Here is a 27577-nt window from a genome sequence, read left to right as displayed (position 1 = left end):
CCATAGAATCCTCACATTTGAGAAGCCTCAACCATCAAATATTTGGCGTTTTTGCTTAAAAATGTAACAAAACGATTACTAGATTATCATTAAATAGATTGATTGATAGATAGATGGATAGATAGATACTTTATTGATCCTTCACAAGAAGTTGCTTGGTTTACAGCAGCTACATCCACACTTTAGACAACCACACGTAGCATTACATAGAAACACATCTTTAACTATCCATTGGAGAAAAAAAGTATTACTAAAAACACCCAAAAGTTGTATTAATAAAACAAATATATTCAATTCAATGCCTTTAATGTCATTGCACAGCAGTACAACGAAATTGTGTGTCCCCAGTGGCCGATAACACAAAAAAACAGCCACAGATAATATACATAAAAGAACAGACAATGAGACACATAAAATACACTACGGATAAGAAAAAGAGACTATATACATCTAAATAAATATATAAATAAAATTCAGATTAATAAACACACTATTGGTTGAAGTTCTGCTGTCCTCCAGGAGCCACAGGGATAAAATAATCCTCATGTGTGAATACCAATAAAATATTACTGGTGGCACTTAACACAAAATACAGTTGAGCAGATGGGAGTGTCGTTACATTTGTGGTTTTCAGGCCGTAAAGTTTTAAAACTTTTATGTGATGACCAAAGTTATTTCAATTCAATCTCTGTGGAAATGAATTTGTGACCCAAGTTATATTGGCAATCCATTAAAAGAGCTAAAGTGATTAGTTGACCGACAAAAAAATTAATTTGATACTATTTTGATAATAAATTTAGGTATTTTTAAAGGAAAAATGCCAAAGAATTTGATGGTTTCAGCTTCTCAAATGTTAGAATACTTTTCTTTGGCATACATGACAATGGATTAAATATCTGTGGGTTTTAAACTGGCGATCGGACAAAACAATATATTTGAAGACATCATTTTTAACTCTGGGAAATTGTAAACTTATTTAAAATATATTAGGGCTGGAACTATGATTATTTTCATTATCCTTCATGTGTTGATTTATTCAAGAAACTAAGTATTTTGATTTTTATAAATGTTTTAAAGAAGTAATACTACAATTCTTCTGCTTCCATCTTCTGAAATGTGAACGTTTTCTGTTTTTTTTTTAGTCCTCTATGACAGTAAACCGAGTATCTTTGGGTTGTGGACGGTTGGTTTGGATAAAACAAGACATCCCCTTGGGCTTTGGGTAACAGTGATTGACGTATTTCACCATTTAATGCTGTTTTAAAGACCTAACTACAAATCAGTTAATCAAGGAAACAGTCAAAAGATTAATCAATAATGTAAATAATCATTAGTTGCAGCCCTAGATTAATTGTTTGGGAACTACGCACCCATCCATCCAGTAGATTTTGAGATATTTAAAGGTTCCCTGAGGAGTTTCGGTCTTCTAGTGGCGCTTTGGAGCAGTTTTTAATTGTACAAGCCAAGAAATACAGTAAAGTGCCAGCAAATGCAGAGAAGACTACAAGCTGGTAAACATGGATGTATAAGAAAAAGTCAGAGGATCATCCATCCAGTAGTTGTTGAGATATATCAAACAAAGTGTACCGCATAGCTACAAATCACAAGGTGTACTTGCATCACTAATCGTCCAATCATTTGTCTCCTTCAGGTGCCGCCCATGGACCCGATGGCGATGAAGCGCTCACAGCTCTACGCCATGAGCAACAACCCATACTCCCAGCAACAGGCGGCGCCGTACCCTGGCCAGCCCTACGGCTCCCCGTCTCCACACAGATACCCGATGGGCATGCCGGGTAGAGGGCAGATGGCGTTGGGAGGGATGCAGTACCCTCAGCAGCAGGTAGGGGGCTACCATGAGAACAGGTTAAACTCTGTGAGCGGTTGAGGACGATTGACTGGAAATGACTTTAATTGCTGCTAGGTGGCTTCAGATTTATGAATTTTTCCAGATGTGTAGCTCCCAGTGCAGATGTAGTTAATGGTATATCCAATTTATTACAATGTCTTGATATCCCTTTTATCTACATCTGCATTGGGAGCTGCAGTGAGCGGACTTTCTTCTGCCTTTTTTTGTAGATTTGGTTCTTTGGTCCAGCACCTGGTTTTTAGTTTTTGTTCCAGATGTGAGCGTTTACCAAACAACTTCTTCATTTTTTCCAGATGAAATTGATTTCTACAGGTTGTGATACGTGGCACACCAAACTAGTGAACATCGCACACTTATATATAGTATTAGGACTTTAGGTATATTGCAGATTATTTTACACAGAGATTGTTTATTGTTTATAGTATTTTATTTAATTAATTTTTTTATCACTTTCACCATTAAGTGGCTACTATTGTGTCAGTTTTTGAATTTCTCTCTAGGGGGGATCAATAAAGATACCTTACCTTACATGCTCGGTTACGTCTGACTTACACAGAACTACTCTCTGGAGACTGCAAATGTGGTCATCGTTGTTAGCCTTTTAAGCCATTTCTAACCAAGCTAGCATGACCAAACTGTTCATAATTAGGGAACATGTCACCCAGTGCAGCGATGTGACTCATTGATGTGTTTTTAATAGTTTTTGGACAATAACAGAGGAGCGCAGAGGAATAAGATATATCAGGCTTTGGATAAACACATAATATTTATTTAGTTCATTCTTGGTTTGAATCCAAACATGCGTTAAGAAAAACATAGAAAATCACCAGAGTAGCTTGAGCTGGACAGACAGTTTGACCAGTTACAAAATCAAACTGGTAATGAAGGCAGGAGAGCTGCTGTGTGTTCAGTGTCCTTTGAAAACAAAGATAATCACGATAATGGAGATAACTGGCGGTGTGTGTAGTTAGCACTGTACACTAGCACACCTCTGCTGTTACAGCTGTTAGTTGCTGAGTTGTTTTCTTCTGTCTGAGACCTGCTGTTGTATCATATGAGTCGTCACCTTCTTGTCATGTTTGTACAGTCTGACTTCTTACACATCTTGTCTGTTGTTTCTGCGATGACACAGTTGAAATAGTTTTTGTTTTTGACCTCAGTGTTTCCTGCCACAAGTGAAGGCTGGTATGAATGTCAGAGTTACAGCTGCTGATTCATCTTGCAGCGTCACCACGGGACAACACAGCCATTGATGGTGACAGACCACATGGCTGCCTCAGAGCGAGCCAGGCCGGGCCGGGTCAGGCTATTCCTGGTGCAGACTGGGCTGAAGGTTATATTTAGACTCCAGACTGCTGGTTTGAGTCTCATGCTGAAATCTCTTAAGTTCATCAGTGTTTACTGGTAAACCACTGCTGGAAGATGTGTTCAGATCCTTTACCGAAGTACCGATAAAGCAACATAGAAATACTACTTTACAAGTTAAAGTGCCTTAAATTCCTCTTTAGTAAGTATTATGAGTGATGTAGTATGCAGTATTACAGTAAAAGTACTGCAGTATTATGAGTGATGTAGTATGCAGTATTACAGTAAAAGTACTGCAGTATTATGAGTGATGTAGTATGCAGTATTACAGTAAAAGTACTGCTGTATTATGAGTGATGTAGTATGCAGTATTACAGTAAAAGTACTGCAGTATTATGAGTGATGTAGTATCATTAGATTATTAATAGTGAAGCATCAGTGTTAGAGCAGCATGTTACTGTTGGAGCTGCTGGAGGTGGAGCTAGTTTATACTACTTTATATACAGTTAGCTAGTTTAGTCCAGTGGTTCCCAACCTAGGGGTGGGGCCCCTCCAAAGGGTCAGCAGATAAATGTGAGGGGTGGTGAGATGATTAATGGGAGAGGAAAGAAGAAAAAACTAAGTTCTGATACACAAATGTGTTTTCAGTTTTTGGACTTTTTCTCTAATCTTTAATTTTTGCTGAAATATTGGATCATTTGAACATTTATTGAAATGAAACCATGTGAGAAGTTTAGAGGGAAAAATCACTATTTGGTGGAGCTGTTAACAACTCATATACATCTGAAATATGAGCCCGACTACACACTGCTTTTTGTAAGCTGCATTATTCCCTGCGAGCATTACAGGCAATGCATTGTGGGTAATGTAGGCACCAGGTTTTGACAAGAGAACAATAATGTATGGAAAAAAGAAGAGGATATCGCTGGTTCTGCTGCATTGATTTTCATGTAGGGCTGCACCTAACAACATTTCCTCATCAATTAATCTGTTTCGTTGATTATATGATTATTTTTCTCAAGGTGGTATCATTATAGTCAGTTTGAGACCAAGAAAAACAGTAAATTCTCACATTTAAGAGCCTGGAACCATCAAATCTTTGGCATTTTTGTTTTTAAAATAAAAAAATAACCTAAATTTACCTCAGATTTCAATCAAGAGTAAGTGTTCAAGTGCTAAAATATTAAAAGAGTATTACCTAGATTTAATATTAGTTGGCAACTCATTTTACAATTCAGTTTTATTTGGCGGAGTTTTCTCTTGATTCTTAACTCGCTCCTGTAGTTCATTAGTATTTTATAAATCTGCTTTTATTTTAAATTCTTCTTATTAAAAGAATATAATAAATAAACTGTGATAAAGAAGTGTGTCAACTCGTAAACACTGTAAAAACTCTCTGGGTTAAATTTCAGCTTTTCCTCGTCTCTGTTTGCTTTCTAGTACTCGTTAAACTACCAAAACAAATAATGTTCAGACTTGAGGAAAGCTGACAGGTTTCAGGTGAATCCTCAGCAGACACCACCTCCTCCTCCTCCTGTCTCTGCTGTAGTTTCTGTTCCCCGCTCGTAGATTACACAGATCTCCCCCCCCCCCCCCCCCCCCCTCCTTCGCCCCCTGGAGCTGAACCACCTGCGATCGTCTGATGTTGTCTCTCAGATTCCTCCAAACAGAGATTGTCATCACGGAGTAACGGCGCCGTTATTACATCATTACGAGCTGACAGCTTTGTTTCGTTCAGCCCGAGGGAACCGGTGTCAGTTTGTCATCTCTTCGCTCGTTTTTTCCCAACAGACTGAGGCAGATGAAGACAGCCACAGAGGCAAAGGAGAGGAAATGTAATGACTTTTATCTGAGCGAGGGGCCCCAGATGGCCCCTGGGCCGCTTCTTCATTAACTCTCTGATTCCAGATGAAATTGGATGTCGACCGGTCGGCTTCCATGCTCTGCAGGTCAGATTGATTCAGGTTTCAGGAGGTTTTCTTTCCTGTTAGAGAACATTAAAAAACTCTGACACAAACCTTCCTCTGAATCCTTTACTTTACTTTTAAAGGAGCAGGCTGACATTTTATTTTTTTTAAGGAAAATCCATCTTAGCTCCTTTAATGATCCCACCTAATTAACTCATTTATTTCCCAACAGAAATATGAGAAAACCCCTCCTCATCAAGCGCTGTACTAGGAACACCTGTGCAATCTAATTAAATCCAATCCAACAGCTCTGCTATATATTTCTAGTTTTTGTTTTTTACATGGCTAGAAAGGGGATCATTTTACTTAATGTTCATTATTGCGGTCGTAGTGGTTGGTGTTTTACTGGAAGAGGGTTTAAAATGATGTCATATGTCAGAGGTTTGTTCCTGGAGTATCGTGGAATAGGGTGAGGCTTATAATAATAATAGTAGTAATAATAATAACATTATTTGTATAGCACCTTTCACACAGCTCAAAGTGCTTTACAATAAAATAAATTATATACACCAAGTGCTTCAAAGGTTTGACCCATTTTTACATTTGAGAGCTGTAAAAACATCATATACACATTACTTTTAGCTGCACCTTTCCTAATGTGACCCACTGTATACAAAAATGGACATAAAATGCATCATTATTTTACTTTTATGCAGCTGATACACATTTTTATATATGAAAAAATGAACAAAAAATATGTTTTTATTTTTTTTTTAAATCAAAAATCAGCATTCAAACATGTTATATTCTTCATATTCTATAAAATATTCATCTGGACCATAGAATAGTGATTGTTAATGTCTTTTTTTTTAAAGAGACTAGTTATAAGTAAGATTATGAGCAGTATGTAAAGGGTTAAAAGTGCCTGAAAGGAGCTTAAAGCATTTTTAAAAAAGAACAAGAAAGAAAAAGAAACATTACTCTAATATAAGATATAAAATAGTACATAGTAAAAGTAGCCATTAAATAGACTAAATGCAATATGTAAAATGAAGTAAAACACATCTGACAGAGACAGACGGAGAACATGCTGAACTCTCAGGGGGGGAAGTCGGGGCTTTTCAGCAAATTAAATACTGTATATAGGTCAATTTTCAGGAATACAGCAGAGAGTTCAGCAGAGTGGAAACATTTAGAGAGAATATTCTCCTCCAAATCTGTTTCTAATTAGAGCCTGGATGATATATCAGCTGACTGATATTATAGTCCAATATCAGCTCATCCACACCTTTATTAATATGTATCTATTAAAGTTTATTACACCATGATCACCTTGGATTTAATTCAGTGAACAGTGGTCTTTATGCTGCAGCTTTATGTTTGATTCTGCATAAAAAACATCATCAAAAACAGTTTATTCACAGTTCAAGCTAGTATTGATTCTGTATACCCATTTATATTTGAACAATTTTTTCTTGGTGAAATTGATTTGATGTCTGGAGCGGAGCAAGAGCTTTGTAGTAAGTGTTACCTGCTGGCTGTTCACAGTTATTTTCATTTTAAAACGGCAAGTAAACACCATAATGTTACAGGCAGAGCTGAAGAAGACCAGTGAGGAAGAATATGTTTGGCTCAGGGAGTTTGTTGTTATGACTGTAACGCCTGTAAGTCGATAGCTCCAGTTAATATAGACACTGATGTTGTAGAGCCTGGTTATCCGCTGTGGCTGTTCTGTGTATGTTTTGAGAAGGTAGAAAAAGCTCCTTTGTTGTAGCTAACTGCTGATGAAGGTTCATGGTGATAATCACAGTAATGGTGTTGATGAAAATGGTTGTATTGATACCGAATGTTACATCACGATATTTAAAAAAAAGAAGAAAAAAAAGAAGGTATATCAGCACATCTGTAGTAGACTCTGAAGGGTTTTTACACCTTATAACGCACAGAAAGCCCATTAAAACCCTTTAATACATTAAAACCCATCAGTTATTCATTAATTAGCATCATATCTTTCACCAAGAAATAAAGACACTCATGGCTGTTGTGGTGAAGGAATTTCCCCTGCAGTCATTTAGAGCAGCCCAACAGCATGGTAGGCCGTTATTTTGCAGTGTTAGTACCTTTTTTTATTTTGTTTTTTGGGTGAGAATTGAGGTATATTGGTCCAATAGTTGTGGCAGGAAACGCCTTAAACCTTGGTTTTCTAAATGGAGTCTGGCTGGAGGCTCTCTTGGTTGTATGATTGGTGGAAAACTACTTTACCTCACAGGTTAAATGTCAGCCTGCTCAGCCACACGGTGACCTGGGAGGTTTATTTTTTAACCTCTGATGAACCTGTTTGCAACCTGCGGGCGGAGCTGCCAAACATTTAATAGTGTAAAACAAGAAGGACCTAGCTTCATGAAAAAAAGACAGCAGCAGCCCTAAAAACACCTCAAATTTGCACCAAAATCTCAAAAGTTGTCACAGTGGAGCTCCGTGATGTTCATTCCTCTCTGTCTTCTCGTCTCCTCAGATGGGTTCTCAGTACGCTCAGCAGCAGAACGTGGGCGGCTACTGTCAGCCGGGTCAGCCGCCATATTTCAGCCCCCCACAGCAGCAGCCCGCCGCCCCCAGCCAGCCACCGTACATGCAGCCTCGTCCACTGCCGCAGCAGGTACGACCGAACTCACAAACTTCTCTTTTGAGCTGTTTTCTCAACTCTTAACTAAACTAAACTTAAAGCTTCCTGCAGATGTTTCACAATAAAAGCCTTATAAGGAAGGTAGGATAGTGTCTGCTGAACTGTGGAAGGCTTTTAATGTGAAAGAGATGGAGAAAGCTTTAATAGCAGCAGCAGATTTATAAGAATAAACTGAAGCAGGTGAGAAAACAAAAGAATGATGGAGAGATTCTGATATTTAACAATTCAAAAAGGAGCTATGACCGAACTCTCAAACTTCTCTTTTTAGCTGTTTTCTTAACTCTTAAACTTAACACTTCCTGCAGATGTTTCACATTAAAAAGCTTTATAATGAAAGGATTGTGCTAGCTGAACTTTAGAAGGATTTTAATATGAAAGAGATGGAGAAAGCAGGTGAGAAAACATAAAAGAATATAGTAAGATATAAATAAAGGCCACTGTTAGAGAGATTTTGATATTTAACAATTCAAGTAGGAGGACGGTGATATAATCAGGCTTCCGCAGATGTTTATCTGATCAGTAAGTCTCCTCTATCTCTGATCACAGCTCTTGATATTTATCTGCCTTTGTCCTCTATCTCCGGGTTTCTGCGATTATCTGGACCAGGCTGAAATAATAGCAGGTGTTTTTGTCAGAAGGAGAAACGGCTCAGTCGAGGCCTCCGGAGAGTTTAAAGTTTCTGCTGGCGAGGCCGTCAAGCTCTTCCTCCAGCGTCGTAAAAACCCACAGAGACTTCAACAAGGTCGAGAGCTGCCTGACTGCGCCGTGAAAAAAAAAAGGAAATCTTTACAAACCAATTTTATTCCTAACACAAGCAACACATTCTGTTATGTTGGAATAAACTACAAAACTGAGACAGATAGAAGCGAGAATCATTCAACACAGAAGTGATTCTCGATGAAAATCATTTCTTAATTCAATAAATAGAAAAAAGGAAGCAACACATTTAGTCTGTTCTTCCTCTAGTTGACTTTGTGTCCTCTTAACTTCAACCTGAAACATCAGAGCGAGTCACATTTAGTCGTTTAGTGACCAACATCACTGCTTCAGTGTTTGTAGTGAAAACACGAGCTGGTGTGTGAGTGTGTGATGGCATCAGAAGTGTCTAAATGTCAAAAAAATATGATGATTCCAGCTTCTTAAATGTGAGAATTTGCTGCTTTTCTTCACCTTTTCTCATATTTCATCGAATGTTCTTGTGTTTTGGACGAAATGAGATTTTATTGGATTTTATGATGGTTTATTTAATAGGGACAGATGCAATATACATAGACAGGCTGAAACATGTCTGATGCAAGTATCACAGTGTTCATAGCAAAAATAAGAGATTACAATTGTATTAAAAAAAGGAGGTAAACCAAAAACAGCCATGTAGTAAATCCACTACAATACAGCACAAGATAAAAAGAATATAAGCAAAGTAAAATACACATAAAACTAGACAGGCATGCAGGTTTGTTGCTGAATTAACCAGGATTTGTTGAGTCTCTTAAAAATGGTGAAGTATGCAGCATGTAGGGTTTAAATGGTCTTAAGATATCTGAAGATGTGACATTGTGCTCCAGGACCAAACCGTTAATTGATTAATTGAGAAAATAATAATTGAGCAGATTGATCTGTTATAAAAATATATATAATTTATTGCCTCAAACAAGCAGGTTTATGCTTTTCATGTGCATATAAACATACCATAATGTCTGCAGGACTTTAAACACAACATATGATTGAAAGTGGTTTTACAGCACTGTTAGAAAAAGGAACAAGCAAGCACACTTTTTATTTTATTTTTAATATATAGCAGTTTAAAAACAGAAATTACAAAGAGGAAGAAGGGATGTAAAAGAGACACACAAATATAAACACAAGCAAAACAAAGAAATAATGACATGTTACAAGATTTGCACTCCTGATGAAGGAGGGATGATTTAAAAGAAAATTAAAAAAAGAGGCGAGAATGAGGAAAAAAAACTAATAAATGTATCTGATGAGTAAAAAACGGTGTCAGAGGTTCAGTTTGTGTTGCAGCTGCAGTGAGGTGTTGATGAAGGGGGAAGTCCTGACCTTAAGCTGCTATTTTATCTCCTTCATCGGCCACAGAGTCCTGCAGCAGAGACGATAACATGTAGAGGAAGTGAGAAAAAACTGATGTGAGCAACATCAGTAGCTTGATTCACATTTACAGTTATTGACAGTTTGATCTGGACCCGAACACATGAAGCTCTCTCTGACTGTTTAACGTCTTTAACATCTTTTTACACCACGATATCTCGGCTTTATGGAGCTTTATAGTGAGTTTCAGCTTGTTGTTTAGCTGTCCGGCTGCAACTTTACTGTTTTGGTTCACTGTCAGTGCTCTTATAGCTTAATTATCACAGAAGAAGCTGCAAAAAAAAGAGTGTACACTACCTGCTAAGCACCAAATAGCAAACAGACACAGTTAGCTGTAGACTAGCTGGTGAACATACTGGAGTATTTAGCAGCTAAACAGCCAGATATTTCCCACAGGAAGTTGTAGAGAGCAAAAACAGAGATAAAAGAGATTGAATATTAGACTTAAACATCAACTTTAAGAGGTGATATGTCAGTGTTGTAAAAAAAAAAACTAGTGGACAAGAACAGTTTATGCAGATTTAAACTCATAATTTTAAATCAGGCAGACATAAAAATGGGTTTACATAGTAATGACTTCTGGGAACAAAGATATATAACTACAGTGTTTGTTGAAAGCACCATAAACCAAGAATGGCTTCATAGAAAAACATACTATATTATATATATTGTATTTCTTGTGTTTGTGGATCAACTTTTTATGTTTTATCTTGCCTATGTAAAGCACTTTGTGACTTATGTCTGTGAAAAGTGCTATATGAGTAAATTTTTACTTCTTTTAAATTAACTTCATATAGAGCTGAAGTCATGACATCACTTCCTGTCTAGCTTCTCTACCTCAACATGCGTCTCTCATTCAGCGTTTCTTTCATTTGTCTTTACATAAACATTTAATTAAGGCAGCAGCTGCTATCAGAAATTTAAACGTTGTTGTTACGCACTGAAAAAAAACTACAGTTACCTTTAAAAGAACTACAAATCCATGAGAAAAGGCTTTCTTCTAAAGTCACTGTTGATGTTTGTAATAATCTGTTCTGTAAAGACTTGTACAGTGTTTGCTGATCTCCGTCCTGCTGTTATTACAAACATGTCTAAACTCACCACGACTCCTCCACTCACTCATTGACTCGTCTCCGCTGTCAAACCGTGACGTTTAGCCTGCAAACATCAAGGACTGTTGGGAAATGTTGTCCATTAAAGGCTAAAAACATAAATCCTAAATGATTTTTTAGAAAACTCTGAACATGTGGAATCGAGCCACACGACAAACCTTGGAGAGAGTTTCTGTTCCAAGGCTGAATTTTTACTTTATTATCAGAGTTTCACATGTTAACGAGTTTTTAATGATGTTTTCTTACTTCTGGAGCAGAATCTGGAAGTCCTGGTTTGACTTCAGCTCTCATATTTGGTTCCAGTGAAAATAAAGTGTTTCTTAGTGTTTCTGAACTTTTTCCTCCCTTCGTCTGCCTCGCTGCAGGAGGTGCCACAGGAGGCGTACGGGGGGCGTGGCCAGTCCGCTGCAATGACTCCTGGGAAACCAAACCACGAGGAGATGAGTCTGAGCCAGCAGGAGAGGCCATCCAGTCTGCCGGTGAGTCTGAGAGAAATCACTGCTGCTGCTGAGTGACGTCAAACACAAATACAGGCTTTAAACCAGAAGCTGAGTTTTAGTTTTTGCATTTATGAATGAATTTAAGTTATTTTCAAGACATTTAAAAAAAAAATTAAAATTAGCTGGTAATCATTGTGACACTCCTGGTTGATGTATCGATCCTTCAGGTTTTATATTCTATTATATATTTTTTTCTGAGTCATAACACCCTGTCCGTCATTTTGGCGTACGACTAACAACACTACAACACCCTTGAGCCTCTGTCGCTGCCGTTGCTATGGAGAAGAAGCCAATCAGAGCGTAATGAACTCAAACTGCTCGGTTGCTGGAGTTGTAAATAAATTGTCTCACTATGGTAACTGAATTCACTCAAAAATGACCCCTGAAATTAAGAAAACGTTCCTCCGCAGCAGATCACATGACTGAATGTGAAGCTTTGTGATTGGATTTTACTTCCCAAGTGCACCATGGGAGTTGTAGTTAATTTATACTTTCAAGTTTTTATGTTCACAGTCGTGTAGCTTTGACTTTTTACCAAAGAAACAGATATTTTTTTCTTAAATAATTGATCAACTTTTGTACCCAGAAGAGTTTCATATTGATCCAAACTGTAGCAGAAAGAAAACTGAATAACTATGAGACACATTTATGTGGTTTTTACTTCTTTAAGACTCAAAAACTGACGCCAGGATTCTTCATAACCATTTCAAATTAAACCTCTATGAAGATTTACTTCCTCAAATCATCAAACTTAAATTACAGCCCTCGTTTTAGCCTCTTTGCTCCGACATCCTGTCTCAATTCAGACCAACTAAAGGGCGAACTAAAGGGTCAAAGACGACAGACTTGAGCCAAATTATCCGAACAGAGGAGTTGTTTGTTTCCGTCAGGCTCAGTGTTTTGTGATTCAGACTCTGACTGTGCGACAGATTGAAGGTGTTTCAGACCTCCCCGCTGCCTGCAGACGCTGATTGTTCTGCAGCTCCTCTGTGTTTTCGATAATGTCGGCGTGCTCTTTTCTCCGAAGCCGCAGGGAATCATGCTCCGAGCGACTGATGCGTCCCGCTGGCTCAGATGGGCTGAAGTGAGATAGTGACGTGTCCCTCTGACCTGTGTGAACGCTCACTGATCTGTATGTGTACATTTAAGGCACGATTATAGTGTCTGTATGTACGTATGAGCAAAGGCTGTCAGTGAAAGTAATTCATTTTTTATTATTTATTTAATCTGAGTAGAAAATACTTGTCGTCGTTGACAGTAAGCATTGATTTTTGTTCTTATGCAAGCTAATAATAATAAAAAATAATGATAATAATTAAATAAAAATGCCATCTATGGTTCCAGCTTCTTAAATATGAATATTTTCAGGTTTCTTTCGTCCTCTATGACTGTAAAGTGATTGATATTTATAGTGATTGATTTCTTTCACCATTTACTGACCATCTGTAGACAAATGATTGATTGATTTAGGAAACAGTCAGCAGATAAATCGAGGCAATTGAAAGTTTAGTTGCAGCCTTAATAGTAATGATAATGATTATTAAGTTAATTTCTATACTGTAGCAATTACAAAAAGCAGACATGAAAAGAACAAAAAAGAGGATTACAAAAAAACAACATACACATACAACCCTACATACAGTATATACTTAAAAAGAAATGATACAAATAAGAAAGAAAGTATATAAATAATCAATAGATAAAGATTACAAGACAACTTGACGGTAAACGTCAGGCAGACTACTTTCATGTCAAGGGTAAAACTTGACTTAATTTGAAGTAAACAGGTTTTTTTTAGACAATTAGGCAGTTTAATTTAGTTTAGTTCATTTGCACATAAAGAGAGAAAAAAACACAATACAAGAAAAGTAACACATGCAGATTTTTTGAGATTAAGAAAAGAAAACAAGAGCTAACAAAAGAGAAATGTGCAAGAGGAGCCAATAAAACCCATAAGGGCTTGTCGGATGGTCTTCCTATAGAGAGACATACATACAAACTTACAGAAATACGGACAAATACATACAAAAGCTAAACATAAACATTAAAAATAAATAAATAAAACTAAGGTTTTACAAGTGTAACGAGGTGATGGACGTAATTTGAATGATTACGTCCATGACTCAAATCTGAACAAACAGACATGACACACATATTGACATCATTCAGTGTGACGTACACTTCCTGAGGATATCATTATATCCGATGCCCATCACCCTTAAATCTCCATAAATCCACAAAAAGAGGCTTCAGAAGTTGCCCGAATCATCACATTTTAAAGATTTAGTCAGGATCAAAGTAATCCAGAGCTAGCTGTCTGTATGTTCATGGCTGCACTGCAGACAGGAGCGGCTGGTAGTTAATTCAGCAGAGTTTTAATGGAGACAATGTGATAAAATGTTTAATAAAAACATGTTTAAACGAGGTTAGTGAGTTTGATGAAAAACAGGAGGTAATTATAACTTTCATTTATTAGAGGTGGAGATGAAAAGACTCACATTTATTCCCCTTATTCTCATTTTAGATGATTTTAAATGACAGTACAACAGAAATACAGCATGTCTCTACTATAATCACTCTGATATAAAGTGTACCATCCTTTAAAATTTCACATTCACTTTTTCCCCTCTCCTTTCTTATTTCTCTCTCTCTCTGTGTGTTTGCCTGCTCCTCTTCCTCTCTCCTTTCTGAAATAAGGGTGCTGATGCAGTTGCCATGGCGACATGCAGAGAGGAAAATGGCTCGGTTGCAGGAAGAGAGAGAGTAAATATAAAAAAAATGAATTAAATAATAATGATGTTTAAAAACTTAGCAGAACTCAGCTGTACCCGAAGGCCTCGCAGACACTTTAATAACTTCACAATCACCCACTGATGTTTAATTTCTTCTAGTTTAAATATTTCCAACGTATGAATAAAGCTGCCAGATGATTGGTTTAGTTGGTTTAGTCTCACTGATTATCTCTCTCTCTCTCTCTCTCTCTCTCTCTCTCTCTCTCTCTCTCTCTCTCTCTCTCTCTCTCTCTCTCTCTCTCTCTCTCTCTCTCACACTCACACACTTCAGACAAAGATGACACCATATCATATATTTTTTGTGGTAATTTAAATAAGAATTCAAATGTTTATGTCTGTGTGTTTATTTAGTTTAATGAACCCTTTAAAAAACTTTTTATGCCCAATTGGGGTTTAAAAAATGACCTTCAGCTCCATCAGTGTCTAGAAAATGAACCTCTTTGCATATAATTTTGTTTTGTTTTTTTCAGTTAGTTACAAGAGAAAGCAGTTTGAGGACTTGTTCAAAAAGCTTTGCAGAAGAAAAGTGTTGTAGAATATGAGTATTATGTTTTGTAAGTAGCTCAGGAGACTCAGCAGCCAGAAATGTCTCTGTTTAGGAGCTCAGGTTTTGGCAAGATTGACAGTAATGACAACATAATAAGAATAGCTAGTCCACCTTCAAGATTAGTCCACCTTAAGTGAGCCTGGTCAGATTAGGCTAACCCAGCATTTGGGGAAGCAAAGAGAGAGGAGAGAGAGTGACTCAACTCCACAAAAAAACAGAGGAGGGTGTTTTTATGATGCTCTCTCAGTGTGTGTGAGTGATAATCATTAGAGAAGCTCATTGAAATTAATGATGGTGTGAAATTGTAGCAGCATCATAGGAAGAGGAAACACTGACTGATAAAGGAAGATATGTGATGATTATCTGAATGTGTCTCTCAGCTCTGAGCTTATTGGTTGCTCCTGGAAGGTGTAAATCTTTTAAAAACACCTCATAAATGATATAGTTTCATGTTTAAAATATGAAAATATATATATGAGGCTTTAGGATGCACACTCAACATGTTATATTTTATGATTCATGTTTGTGTTACTGCACATGAAAGCTTCATAATGCTGCATGCAGTGATTCATGCTCTCTGCATCCAGAGCTGCTGCAACGATGCAGAGCCAAGAGAAATATTTAAATTACAAAACAACAAGCGGCTGACTAACAGAGGAGAAAGAGAGGGATAGAGGGAGGGAGAGAGAGGGAGGGAGGGAGGAGGAGGTGGTGTGGAGGCTGATTAAAGGAGTCTGGATGGAGAGAAAACTGAGAGCTAAATCAGTCCTGAAAGTTTGAAAATGACGAGAGGAGAGGGATGGAAATAAAGGGAGAAGAAAAAAAAGGAGGAGAGGGTAAAAGATGACAGGCAACAAAGGGAAGAAGGGGGGAATTGAGGACACGAAGGGAAGAGGAGGAGGAGGATGGTATTGAGGAAAGGGGAGGAAAGGAGGAGGAGTAGAAGAGGGTAAAATAGGTGAAAAGGAATAGTGGAAAGAGGGTGAAGTTGATGAGGAATGGAGGAGAAGAAAAAGGGGGAGTGAGATGGGAGGAGGGGAAGGGGGGTTAGGAAATGAGGAGGAGGGGGAGATGAAAGAGCAAAGTCAAGGGAAAGGAGGTGAAGGAAGCAACGGGGGAGATGAAAGAGGGAGGAAAAGGAGAAGAAAAAGGGGGGGAGTAAGATGGGAGGAGGGGAAGGATATGAAAGAGGGAAGTCAAGAAAAGGAGGAAAGTGTCAAGAAAAGGAGGTGATATCAGTAAGAGAAACATGGAGGGGGGAGGAAGCAAAGGAGGAGAGGAAACAGAAAGGAGAGAAGAGGAGGAGGATGAAGGGAAGGAGGAAAGAAGAGACGAGGAGGTGAAGGAGGAGAAGTAGAGGAGAGATGAGGAGGTTGCAGAGAAACTATAATTAGAACACACCCGTGTGTGTGTGTGTGTGTGTGTGTGTGTGTGTGTGTGTGTGTGTGTGTGTGTGTGTGTGTGTGTGTGTGTGTGTGTGTGTGTGTGTGTGTGTGTGTGTGTGTGTGTGTGTGTGTGTGTGTGTGTCAGCGCAGCAGCTGATTGGCCGAGCTGTTGGCAAGGGGCGGAGGGAGGGAGGGAGGATGGGTTACTGCGCTGTGATTGGCTGGCCTTAAGCCCAGGGGCAGATGGGAGATTTCAGCGCAATGCTGCTCTCCTTCTTTTTCTCCTTCTTTGACTCCTCGTTTTTTCTTTCCTTCCTTCATCTCTTCTTCTCCTATTTCCTCCCTCCTTTTTCCATTGACTCCTGTCCTGTTATCCTTTCCCCTTCTCTCCTCTCCTTCTTTGACCCTCACCCTCTTTTCGTTTTCCTTTCCTTCTCTTCTTCTGACTCTTCCCTCTTGTCTTTCCTTCTTACCTCCCCCCTTTCTTTCCTTTCCTTTTTTTTCCCCTCTTCTCTCCATTCCTCTCCTTTTCATTCCTCCTTTTTGTTTCACTCCAATCCTGTTATCCTCTCCTTCCTCATTTCCTTCTTTCTTCTTTGACTCTTCTCTTGTCTTTGTTTTCCTTTCCTCATTTCTCTTTCCTTCTTTCTCCTTTTTTCCTTCCTACTTCCTTAATTTTCTTTCCTTTCTCTTCTTCTGAGTCTTCCCTCTCTTTTCTTTCCTTTCCTAATTCCTTCACCTTCTTCTTTCCTGTCTTTCCCTTTTTTTCCTGCTTCCTTCCTTCCGGTCTCCTCATCTCCTTCTCCTTTTCTGACTCTCCTCTATTCTGCCTTTCCTTTCCTTTCCTGCTCCCTTCCTGTCTCCTCTATCTCTTTTTCTCCTCTTTTTCTTCCTCCTTCCCTCTATCATGTCATAATATTGACTCCTCATCCTCAGCTTTGACTTTTTCTTCAGTATCAAAAGTAAAGAAAGTTATTTTTGTCTTTACAGCACCGACAGAAATAAAATCACATTTACTGTAAAACAATGACGTCATTTAGTATAAATGAAGTGAAAATCGTTGTTTCCTTGAAATGAAACTATTAATTAAACATGAATTAATTATTAGCCGCTGTATGTTGACTCGTATGTTGCCTCTAGTCAGACTCCAGCTGTGTCCAGGAGGAGAAACCAATTAAAACAGCGTCTGTACACTTTTCATTTTTCTCTCTAATTAGAAGCTAATTACATCCTGAAACCTTCCTGAAAGAAAGAACGGCCGCGTGTCTGTCGTCGTGTTTCCAGGAAATTATCAAGAAGGCGTTTGTTTAACAGTTGGTTATATTTTAATTATTAGTCCGTCCTCCCTCTTAACTCCTCGTTAACGCCTCTAAACGCCTCCATGTTTAATTGGTTTATTAGGGTTTTTTTTGGAGGAAACACGAGGAGCGTTGGTGCTTCTTTACGTCGTCGTCGCCAACCGGGAATGAACGATGGAGTCGGAAAACGGATCATTACATTAAAAGTTTTAATGAAACACAATAAATTAAATAAGCTTCATGATAGGTGGGAAAAAAAGTTAGAGGTTGTTTGTTTGTGTCAGAACTAAAACTGAACCGATCAGCTTCTTTCTTTCTTTCTTTCTTTCTTTCTTTCTTTGTCTTTCTTTCTTTTGTCTTTCTCGCCTTCCATCTTTTTCTTTTCCATCTTTCTTTCTGTCATTCTTTTGACTGTTTCTTTGTCTTTTCTTTTTTGTGACTTCCTTTCCATCCTTCCTTTTTTTCCTCTTCTTTCTTTTTCTGTCTGTCTTTGTTTGTTTTCTTTTGTTTTCTTTCTTTTTCACTTGCACGTGAAGCAATTACTTCTTTCTGCTGTTCCCATTTTTCTCTATTTCTTTTTCGCTCTCCATCTTTCTTTTCTCTTTTTGTCTTTATTTTGTGTATATACATTCTTTCTTTCTTAATCGATTTCTGTAATTTTTCTTTAACTTCTCTTTGTCTGTTGATAATTTTTCTGTCTTTCTTACTATCTTTCCTTCCTCCTTTCTTTTCTTTTTTTTGTCTTTTTTTATTCATTATTTCTTTCTGTTTTTGTTTCTTGTTCTGTCTTCATCTTTCTTTTTGCTGTCTTTCATTCTTTTTCTTTCTTTCTTCCCTTCTTACTCTTTCGTTCTGTCTTTTGTTCCTTCCTTTCTATCCTTCTGTCTTTCTAATAAGGCTGCAGCTAACAGATATTGTAATTATCGATTAATCTGCTGATAATTTTCTCCATTAATCATTTTAATTCTCTTTTAAATGGTCAGAAAAACATCTTTAATTTATTTAAAGAGTTTAAACTTACAATCACAATTGACAAAGAAAAAGATACTTAAAAAGTGACTAACTGCCACTTCTCCGTTGATGAATTAATTCATTGAATAATCGTTGCAGACTCAGACATGAAAAAGTAACACAGAAGCTGGATTTAAGGTTTCTCCCTCACAGCTGATTTCTCTATTAACCGCTGACGTTTTAAACTCGACACTGAATCACTTGAAAGCTTCAGAATCTCAGCAGCAGAGTTTCCACACGCTTCTTGTTGGTTTTGGTCTTTTTTACTTTTTTCCGCGACCTCGGCTCATTTAGGAGCTGCTGAACGAGGCGTTTAGGAGCAGTCACTGAAGGGTGGTCAAAAATCCTCCTGCTGTTACTGTCTGGTTGACGCACGCTGTGATGTCGCATTCAAGGGTGACTCAGAAATCCCAGAACTTGAATTTGAACCTGAACCTGAACCCTCTGAATCAGACTTTTTTAGGAAAGACTTTTAAACACTTTATTGAGTAAATATAATAAAATAAAGCGGTGAGGTGTGCTGACCCGCGTCTCCTCTCTCTTTCAGGATCTGTCCGGCTCCATCGATGACTTGCCGACGGGCACCGAGGCGGCGGTGAGTTCAGGTGGATTAGGATCTGCCGGCGCTCAGAGCGACCAGGGAACACCGACCCGCTCTCCCTTCTCCCCCCACGTCTCGCCCCGACTCCTCCCGCTCGCCAGAACCGGACCCTCCCCCTCCCCTTCGCCATCTCCCGCCGGGTCAAGATCCGGACCACTCTCACCCGCCAGCAGCGGACCAGGTACACCAGTTTAAACACCTAAATTCAGGTTCTGTCATGAACCCACTCAGTCTGAGAGATCCGGGTTGTATTAACGCTCTCTCCTCTCTCCGTCTGTTTTAGGATCTCAGCTGACCCCTCAGGTCTCCGGTCCAGGATCAGATGTTGGTCCTCATTCCTCCCAGTCTGCCATGACTCAGGACAGAGGTACAACCACCTGTGTTTGCTTGTATTTCTGTCTTTATGAGGACCAATTTTAGTCTGAAACCATCATTTTACGACATTTATAATGACCTGCTATTGATTTAACTTTTTAATTTATTATCTTTTGTTTCATTTTATCAGTTTATTGATTATAACATTTTATACATTATCTTTTTATTGTGTTTTTAAGCCCTAAATAAATAAAGATATCATTATTTTAGCCCTCCAACAGGGCTGTTTTAAGATTAAAATTAGAGCTTAAGGATGTATTGTGTAAATTAGGGTCCTCACAAGTGTAGAAAGATAACCGTGTGTTTATCCATCTTTCACCTCCTCATTTTATCTTTCGTCATTTCCTCAGGTTTCCCTCCTTCCATGCAGCGTAGCACCCCTGGGCCCCAGTTTGGCTCCCAGCAGTCAGCACCGCCCATGTCCCCTCACCCAGCGCCTGCGGGCCCCATGCATCACGGCTCCTACCAGCAGGGAGGACCCTCTTACAGCCAGTATGGACCCCCAGGTACACACTCAGACCCTGGAGGGAAGAAATGTTGTAAACACCAAAGACGACTGATGTAACAGCTGATTAATGAGAAGAAGATGATGTACAGAAAAGCCAAAGATGTGTTTATAAACTGTGTCATTCAAAATACAGTTATCCAAAAAAGACAATATATGTAAGAAATGTAATAGCTGCATCCTGCTGAGATATTTGATGTGTAAAGACTCATAAAACAATCAAAGTTTATAAAGAAATGAGAGAAATTGGCTACTTATGAAACTCATCAAACCCAAGACACGACCATAACCTTTGTTTGAACACCGAAACATATCTGATGTATCCTCCATCTTGTTGTCATCTCTGCTTGACCCTTCATCTCTCCTCGCCTTCCCCAGGTAACTTCCCCCGGCCCCCCCACTACGGCGGGGCTCCCAGTGCCAACTACAGCGGCCCCGGTCCAGGACCCGGCCTCGCCAACAGCCTTGGATTGAACGCCAGCAGTCCCATGCACGGTCAGGGTCCCTCCACTCCGGCAGGTCGCGGCCCCGGGCCCGGCGCAGGGGGCAGGCCTTTTCCAGCCGGAGGTAACGCCATGGCCCCCACCTCCCCCGGCATGCCACAGCCCGCTGGGCAGGGCATGGGACCTCCGGGCCCCAACGGCAACCGCAAACCACTGGAGGTTATTCCCAACGCGGGGCCGATTGCCAACTCTTCCTCCAACGCTGCTGCTGCTGCTGCTGCTCAGGGCAGGTGAGTCAGAGAGAGACGGCAACTTTACTGGGGGAGTAATTTAGGACAAATGGTCTCCAACCCTGCTCCTGTAGAGCTAATGCCCTGCATGTTTTAGGTATCTCCTCACTCTAACACACCTGATTCTAATAATTAGCTCGTTATTAAGTAGCTGATGCTCATCGAGTTAAGACCACTGATTTAGGAACTTCATGTCAACTCAAGACTTAAATGTTAATCTCAAAGTAATTAAATGTGGTCATGTGAAAAATAATCTCACAGTACCGTGTTTATTAAGTTTTAGATTGATTTCATTACTTCAGGGCAGCCATTGGTTTAATTTTATGTGTGAAGATTTGAAACTCATTACAGAGATAATCCAACTTTTTTTTTTATCATCTATTTTTTGTCAAAGACGACGTGAAAGAATCACATTCACATTTTCATTCTCAAAATATCCGTGTATGAATGTTTTTTGCATCTTCTAGGTTTTATTTATGAGCAGCTGATTGTCGTGTTGCTCATTGGGGCAGTTTTAAGGATTTTAACTAAATCGAAGGCATCAGAAGACTGTTTCCAGTTTGATTGATGAAGAAATCAAAATGTGGCTTGATGCTGCTTTTTAACAAAAGGAGAGAAATATTCTTTAATTCACTTAAGAATAAGGTTTAATTTTAGCTTTTTAACAAATCTGGTTATTGATTTCTTATCAAATCTATTCAGGTTTAACTTCCAACATCTATTAGAAGATCCGCCAAATGCTTAACACTTTTATTTAAGTTATCAGGTTTAATCATCAACAGCTGATATAATTTGCTGCTGGAGACATTTTCCAGTTTAATGAGCGACGTCAGCAGCAAGAAAACATGAAAAGCTGCTGTCTGAATATTCTCTACATTGATCTTTTGGTAGTAAAATAGAGTAAGGGGGAGATACAAGATTTGATATGTAATTAAGCAAATCAGAAGGTTTTATCAAGCATATATCAGAATGACTGAAAGAAAGAACCACTCTCATTATTTGAGGTTTATATTTCACATTTTTAAAGGTCAGTACTGATATTTTTTACAGTGTGATGCTGAATTTCAATCCTTTAACTCAAATCAAAGATTTTATTGCTTCTTTACCTCCCTCCATCCCCTCCTCCAGGCCTCCCTTCTCTCACTCCCCCGTCTACCACAACCAGTCCTGGCCCGGGGGTCGACCTGCCCTCTCTCCTACCCCTCACCCCTCTCACCCTCCTCACCCTCAGCACCATCATCCTCCTCCTCCTCCTCCTACTCCTCCTCACCACCCTCAGAAGGTCTCCAATTCTCTGCCCCATCCCGCCGGGCAGACCCCCCCAGAGCATTATGGGTAGGTTTGGTGTTGGAGTGTCGGAGCCTGACTGATACGAGAAACACGAGCCAGGTTTCCATCTGAATTTAACCCAAAATTGTATCCAAATTTTAAAAATATTGGCCAAAGAAAATTATAAATTGTTGTATGAATTTTAGGAGATAAACAGTCGGTGATGCTAATTCTCCAGTCGGTGCCATTTAAACCTTTGTAGAAGTTATTTAAAGAGCTCAAACGATGGAAATATCATCGTTCCACACACATCTGGTGTTTTTGTCTCTTCAGTGACGTTTTAAATCACCTGCTTAATGAACATCACCAGTGATTCACTTCTTCTTTTGAGATTTTTCTATTTTTTTGGCGTTTCTTCAGGTTTACAGTCAGATGGAAACACACCTGCAGCCAGTCATAACATTTCAATTCAGTCCTGAACTTTTTCTGAAGTATTTAATCATATATCATGTTTTTTTGGTGTGTTTTCCAAAATCCCCAATCCAAAATTGAACTAGACACTAAACTATTGTCGTCTTTTTTCAAAAAATTTACTTTTCAGATGCAGCTGCAACAATTAGTCAATTAATTTATTAGCTATTTTGTTAATCCATTAATAATTGAAGTAATATTTCAATCAAAAACGTCAAACATTTGATGGTTTCAGGTTCTCAAATGTGAGAATTTTCTGCTTTTTGTGGTTCTTTCATCTTCATTTCAAAATATTACAGTGGACTTTGGGATAGTGTGATGGTTTTTCTGATAGTTTATAGCTGAATCCTCTGTTTTGAGATCATGGATCAGAACATTTTCAGTAATAACTACAAGGAAAACGTGTGTACTGTTTTCACTACAATCCACAAACTGATATAAAAACTGACTGAAGAATAAAACTATCTGAGCTGATGTATTTAAATCCAAGTGGTATCACACGTCTGTTATTGATCAGCTGATTATAAACACCTATTTGGCCTGTTTGGTTTAATATCAATCAAAGTTGGACACCTGGTAGATGTGTGTGATGAGTGTGTGTCAGGCTCTGGACATACACACAAAGACAACTAAAGGTGGTTTTTGGGATGTTTTACTAACCGGACCACTTCCTGTCCTCTGACTGGTCCTGCATGGCTTCAGACGGGGGCTGCTGCTGATGATGATGTGTCTGCATCAGGAAATAACACCAACTTTTATTTTATCCACAGATACTAAAGTTTAATTTATACTCAGCCAGTTGGAACTCTGAATAGTTGTCTCTTTACAAAGCAGAGAAACATTACACAAGCATCATAAATATCCAGTTTTACACTTATAAGCCTTTTTCTACTGCAGGAAATAAACCGTCCTCATTCTGCTTCTTTCAATAACTTTAACTGTTAAGAAGTTTGTGAGTCATTGGTGAAAAGTTTCAGTATTATAATGTAACGATGACATTGTCGATTGACATTGACTTTAACAATTGACATAGTTTCAAAGCTTTATGGCTTTTCTATGACGTACATCGGATCAGTTATGGTTTGTAAAATACAATAGAAAAGGAAAGCAGAACAAGCCGACTTTGCTCTCTGTTTGGATGTGACATTACATCTGCTGGACCAATCACAGCTGACAGTACTGCAGCTACTCCCTGAAATGACTGAATGAATTTAATGTAGTATCACCATATGAGCAGAGGCTAGATTTAGCTTCAAGAACTCCCAAAGACGTCACCAGAGCAAACAGAGAACAGTGGAAATAAAAGAACCAGTGACAGTAGATACACTTTATGTCAAATTTCCTCACAAAATTCAGTCTACATGAGAGACAGCTTTTAAATTCATTGAGTGAAATTAAGCTTAACTGATCAAAAGTTGATCAAGAAAACAAAATGCTCCAGCTAAAGCACCACTCAGCTGGCTCCACCAACCTTCTTTCTCTCTCTCCTTATTTCTATTCATCCAGCAGCATCTTTGTCTCCTCTAACTGTGCGGTTGTCCTGGAGACGGGCACTTTACTCCTCATCTTCTTCCTCAGCGTAACCTTCTGCATGCGAGCCACCATCTCATTAGTTCGATAACTAAAACCTTTTTTTTTTTTCTTCTGTGGTGTTCAGGCAGGGCAGCTTCCCTGGCATGGCACCAATGGGAGGAATGGGACCCGGAGGCCCTGGAGGTCCTGGAGGTCCGTTCATCCAGCAACCAGGGAGCAACTCTGGCAGGATGACGCCTCAGGGACTCCCCTACAACGCCCCATCCTCAGGTAGGACTGTGGAGCCCCCTACATGTCAAAAATGAATGTATAGATTTTCCCTTTTTGTAATTAAACTCATAATTTATCCTCCAGGCCCGATGATGATGCCAGCGGATGGGATGGGCGTTCATCCTGACGCCAAGCAGAGGGTGGAGCTAAACAAAGAGGTCGTCGCCCCTCCTGCTGATCCACCCAAACCCAAGGTGCGTACTTTGGCTTTTTTTGCTCCCGCTGTGCAGATTTTTGCTCTTCTAGCATGTTTCTAACAGATGCATGTGTGCTGCAGCGAATGCAAGAAAGCATCTTATCAGCACTGAGAGAAGTTTTTTGGAGTTTTTTTTTGGTTTGACTTTGACCATTTTCATACCTAAAACGACTCAGTAATCAGTGTTTTCTCCATAGTTGATTCTAGCCTCGGAGAAAGCGTAAAAGCAAGAAAAAGGTCTGCACACTGCAGCTCCCAATGCAGTAGATTTAATTTTGTTATTCAGTCCAGCTCCTGCTTTCCTTCTCTGGATGTGTCCGTCTACCACAAACTGTTTTGATAGCCTCAGAGAAAGTTAAATATGTCAACTTGGGACATGTTAACACTCAACTGACTTTTCGAGATGATCATTTTTAAATATTGTTGTGAGGAATCCAGTCAGAGTCTATTAATTGGCGTGTTTTCAGCTTAATGGGGTTTACATCACGGTTACAGCAGTTTAAGTGCAGAAATCCAACTATGTGCTTGATCTCTTCTCGTGTCCTGCATTGATGGAACATTTAACCCTACCTGAATGTTTTTGGGTTAGTCATATCGAACTATGGTTTCCTCCCTGTTCCCATCCTGAATGGGGCAATCTGAAGTCTTAAACCCAAAGGTTTTGACCCTCATCTTACCTGCTTCTTGTTCACATGCTGTCTAATCGCCTCAGCCCATTCAGGAAGTCCCAGGTCTGTGTGGCCAACCCATGTTCCCGCAGGTACTCCCTTAAGACTCTGTGGGGGGGGAATTCTCATAAGACTTAATCAACTTCAGAAAAAACCACATGCACTAAATGTACAAACTCCCATCATGACCCCCTCAGTATCTAAAAGTCGATCTGCGGTTCTACATTCTTCCTCCTGAATCTGAAATCAACTGGAAGTAGTTTATGTTAGTTCAGTTTAATTAAGTTAAAATTAACAGAAAAAATGACGTTTAAAGACAGATAATATAGAGTACAGGGAGAGACAGAAAACCCAAAATGTGCTTATTTTAAGCCTCCACCGGAAAAAAGAAAGTTAAAATTACACAATATTACAGAAAATAATAGAAGTGAGTTTATTAAAAGGCTGAAAACAAGACTGGATTACCAACTGGCCCCAAACCGACAGGGTCCAAAAGGTCCCATATATCAATTACTTTGATACTTTGTAGTAGTAATAATCAATTTGAACCGAAAATGATTGTACAGTAACTTCTACACTTGTAGCTAAAGTTGAAGTCCTGTCTTAAAGCAAGTCTGTGTCCAAATCTTAAATATTATTACTATTCAGATATTTTTATTGGGTTTTTTTTAACCATTGTATAAAATGCGTTGTAACAACAACAGCAACTTTATCCCCTCCCCTGAGCCTGGCCAACACATAAATAAAAATAGATATAATATCAATAATGAATAATTACAAATACATATCATAGTTTTTTAAAAAGAGAGAAATGAACCCTCACATTAATATAAAATACACACTTTTTCAGTATTAAATAAAGCGACCTACAGCCAGTCATAGTCGGGGTACATGAGGGGCTCAGTAGGGGCTCAGTCGGGGCTCAGCACACAGTCAGCACATTAATGGCAGAGAGAGGCTTCAGCGTGACCGTAAACAAGACCAAGAGAGATTTTGAGACTCATAAAACAGCTTCTGTCAGACTTTGTAAGCAACTCGTGGAAGAAAAATGTAACTCAGGTCGACGTGTCAACTTCTCACCGGTCTGTTTGTTCCAACCAGGAGACGTTTCACAAAGAAAATGATTTCCCCGAGTGCTTCTTTTAGTCGCTTCTCTTCATTTGTAGTCGACAGTATTGATCAGCGTGTTTCCAGCAGCAGCATGGTGTTCGTTATACACCTGTCATTACTGCTGCTGTGCTGTTCTGAGTTTGGCTGGTTGCATGAAACCAAAAATAACCAATTTCTGCCATGAAGACTCAGTTCCTCCTCCAACGCTGTAGACTCCTGTTTGGATTTTTATTTATTTTTTCTGCTGCTGTTACTTTTGTTTCTTCTTGTTTTTCTTGTTCAGCTCACACTCAGCTCAGCAGACTTTCTCCTCCTCGCTGCCTCGCCTCATTAATCCAATAGTGAAGTAGTGAAGAGTCGGCCTTGATTGATCCGTGTGTGTGGGTGTGTGTGAGGCGAGGCGAGGTTACGTGAAAACGACTTTCTGTCTCCGCTTTGACTCGGGTTCACTGGATGAGATCTTGGCTGCTTTTTTATATCTTTGGTTTGTTGCAGAGTTGCTGCTCATTTCTTCAACTGTCTTTGTTATTTTTTTGTGCTGAGGCAGTTTGCTCAGCGCTCAATAAGTAAGGTGTGTTTTTTTTTAACATGTCAGCTGTAAGAAAGACTTCAGATTGGATGTGAACAGCGTGGAAAGTGCAAAAGCTCAGCTGGCTGTTTTAAATTCGCATCAATTTCACTATTTTCACAGATGATTTAACACATTTTTTAATAGTAAAGCTCAAAATTAAAATAATCTGGAGCGTCGACTGAGGCAGGGATTATTTTTTAGTTTGATTTTTGAAGTGCAGAGGGGTTAAAATCTGACTGTTTTGGTATTTATTTTAATTTGACTGTGATCAGGATTTAATTTACTCTCTCTGTGAACTATTAAAAGTGATTTAAGACCGTGGCAATAACTCTCATTTAGTCTAATGCACCAAATTTAAAGGAAAAACAAGCAAACATTTATTATAGTAAAGAGAGCTTTCATTTCAACATAAAAACTTAATATACTGATCAAGGTGAAATGTAAATTAAGTCACTTTAAAGGGATTAAAAAAGCTTATGCTCCTCACTCTGCTCTTATGTTAACGACCAAAAGCTGCGATAAATGAATATTAAGGTTTATTTAAAGAGTCTGTCCGCTAATATTGCAAATCAAAGTTTGAGACATTACAAAGATTTCAAAGTAATTAAAGCATTTTCAGGCTTTGTAAGATAAGTGTGTTGGACAGTGATGTAATGAAAGCATCCAGTCCTTCGAAATACTCATTAACATATAGGAGGGGTTTAGGTGTCGATAGGTCTGAGATTCGACACCTGCACGAAAAACAACAAATAAAAC

The 27577-nt window shown here is 38.9% G+C and overlaps 1 protein-coding gene across 4 annotated transcripts in view; it reads left to right on the top strand.

Moving 5' to 3' along the window:
* Positions 1-27577, top strand: part of arid1b (AT-rich interactive domain 1B) — a 51679-nt gene that overhangs the window by 7376 nt on the left and 16726 nt on the right. The window contains exons 2-12 of one of the 4 annotated variants that reach the window (XM_062437030.1): positions 1652-1843; positions 7598-7738; positions 11352-11465; positions 14184-14249; positions 19067-19301; positions 19404-19487; positions 19846-20001; positions 20379-20733; positions 21862-22068; positions 24131-24276; positions 24361-24470. In XM_062437030.1, coding sequence (XP_062293014.1) covers positions 1652-1843; positions 7598-7738; positions 11352-11465; positions 14184-14249; positions 19067-19301; positions 19404-19487; positions 19846-20001; positions 20379-20733; positions 21862-22068; positions 24131-24276; positions 24361-24470 — 1806 coding nt within the window. The remainder of the gene's footprint in view (positions 1-1651; positions 1844-7597; positions 7739-11351; positions 11466-14183; positions 14250-19066; positions 19302-19403; positions 19488-19845; positions 20002-20378; positions 20734-21861; positions 22069-24130; positions 24277-24360; positions 24471-27577) is intronic. The other 3 variants (XM_062437031.1, XM_062437033.1, XM_062437034.1) reach the window with 3 other exon arrangements.

The sequence above is a fragment of the Scomber scombrus genome, chromosome 17 (genome assembly GCF_963691925.1).
Source record: "Scomber scombrus chromosome 17, fScoSco1.1, whole genome shotgun sequence".
NCBI classification, from domain to species: domain Eukaryota; kingdom Metazoa; phylum Chordata; class Actinopteri; order Scombriformes; family Scombridae; genus Scomber; species Scomber scombrus.
Note: the sequence above shows the minus strand (reverse complement) of the source record. Positions and strands in the feature narration are given on the sequence as shown.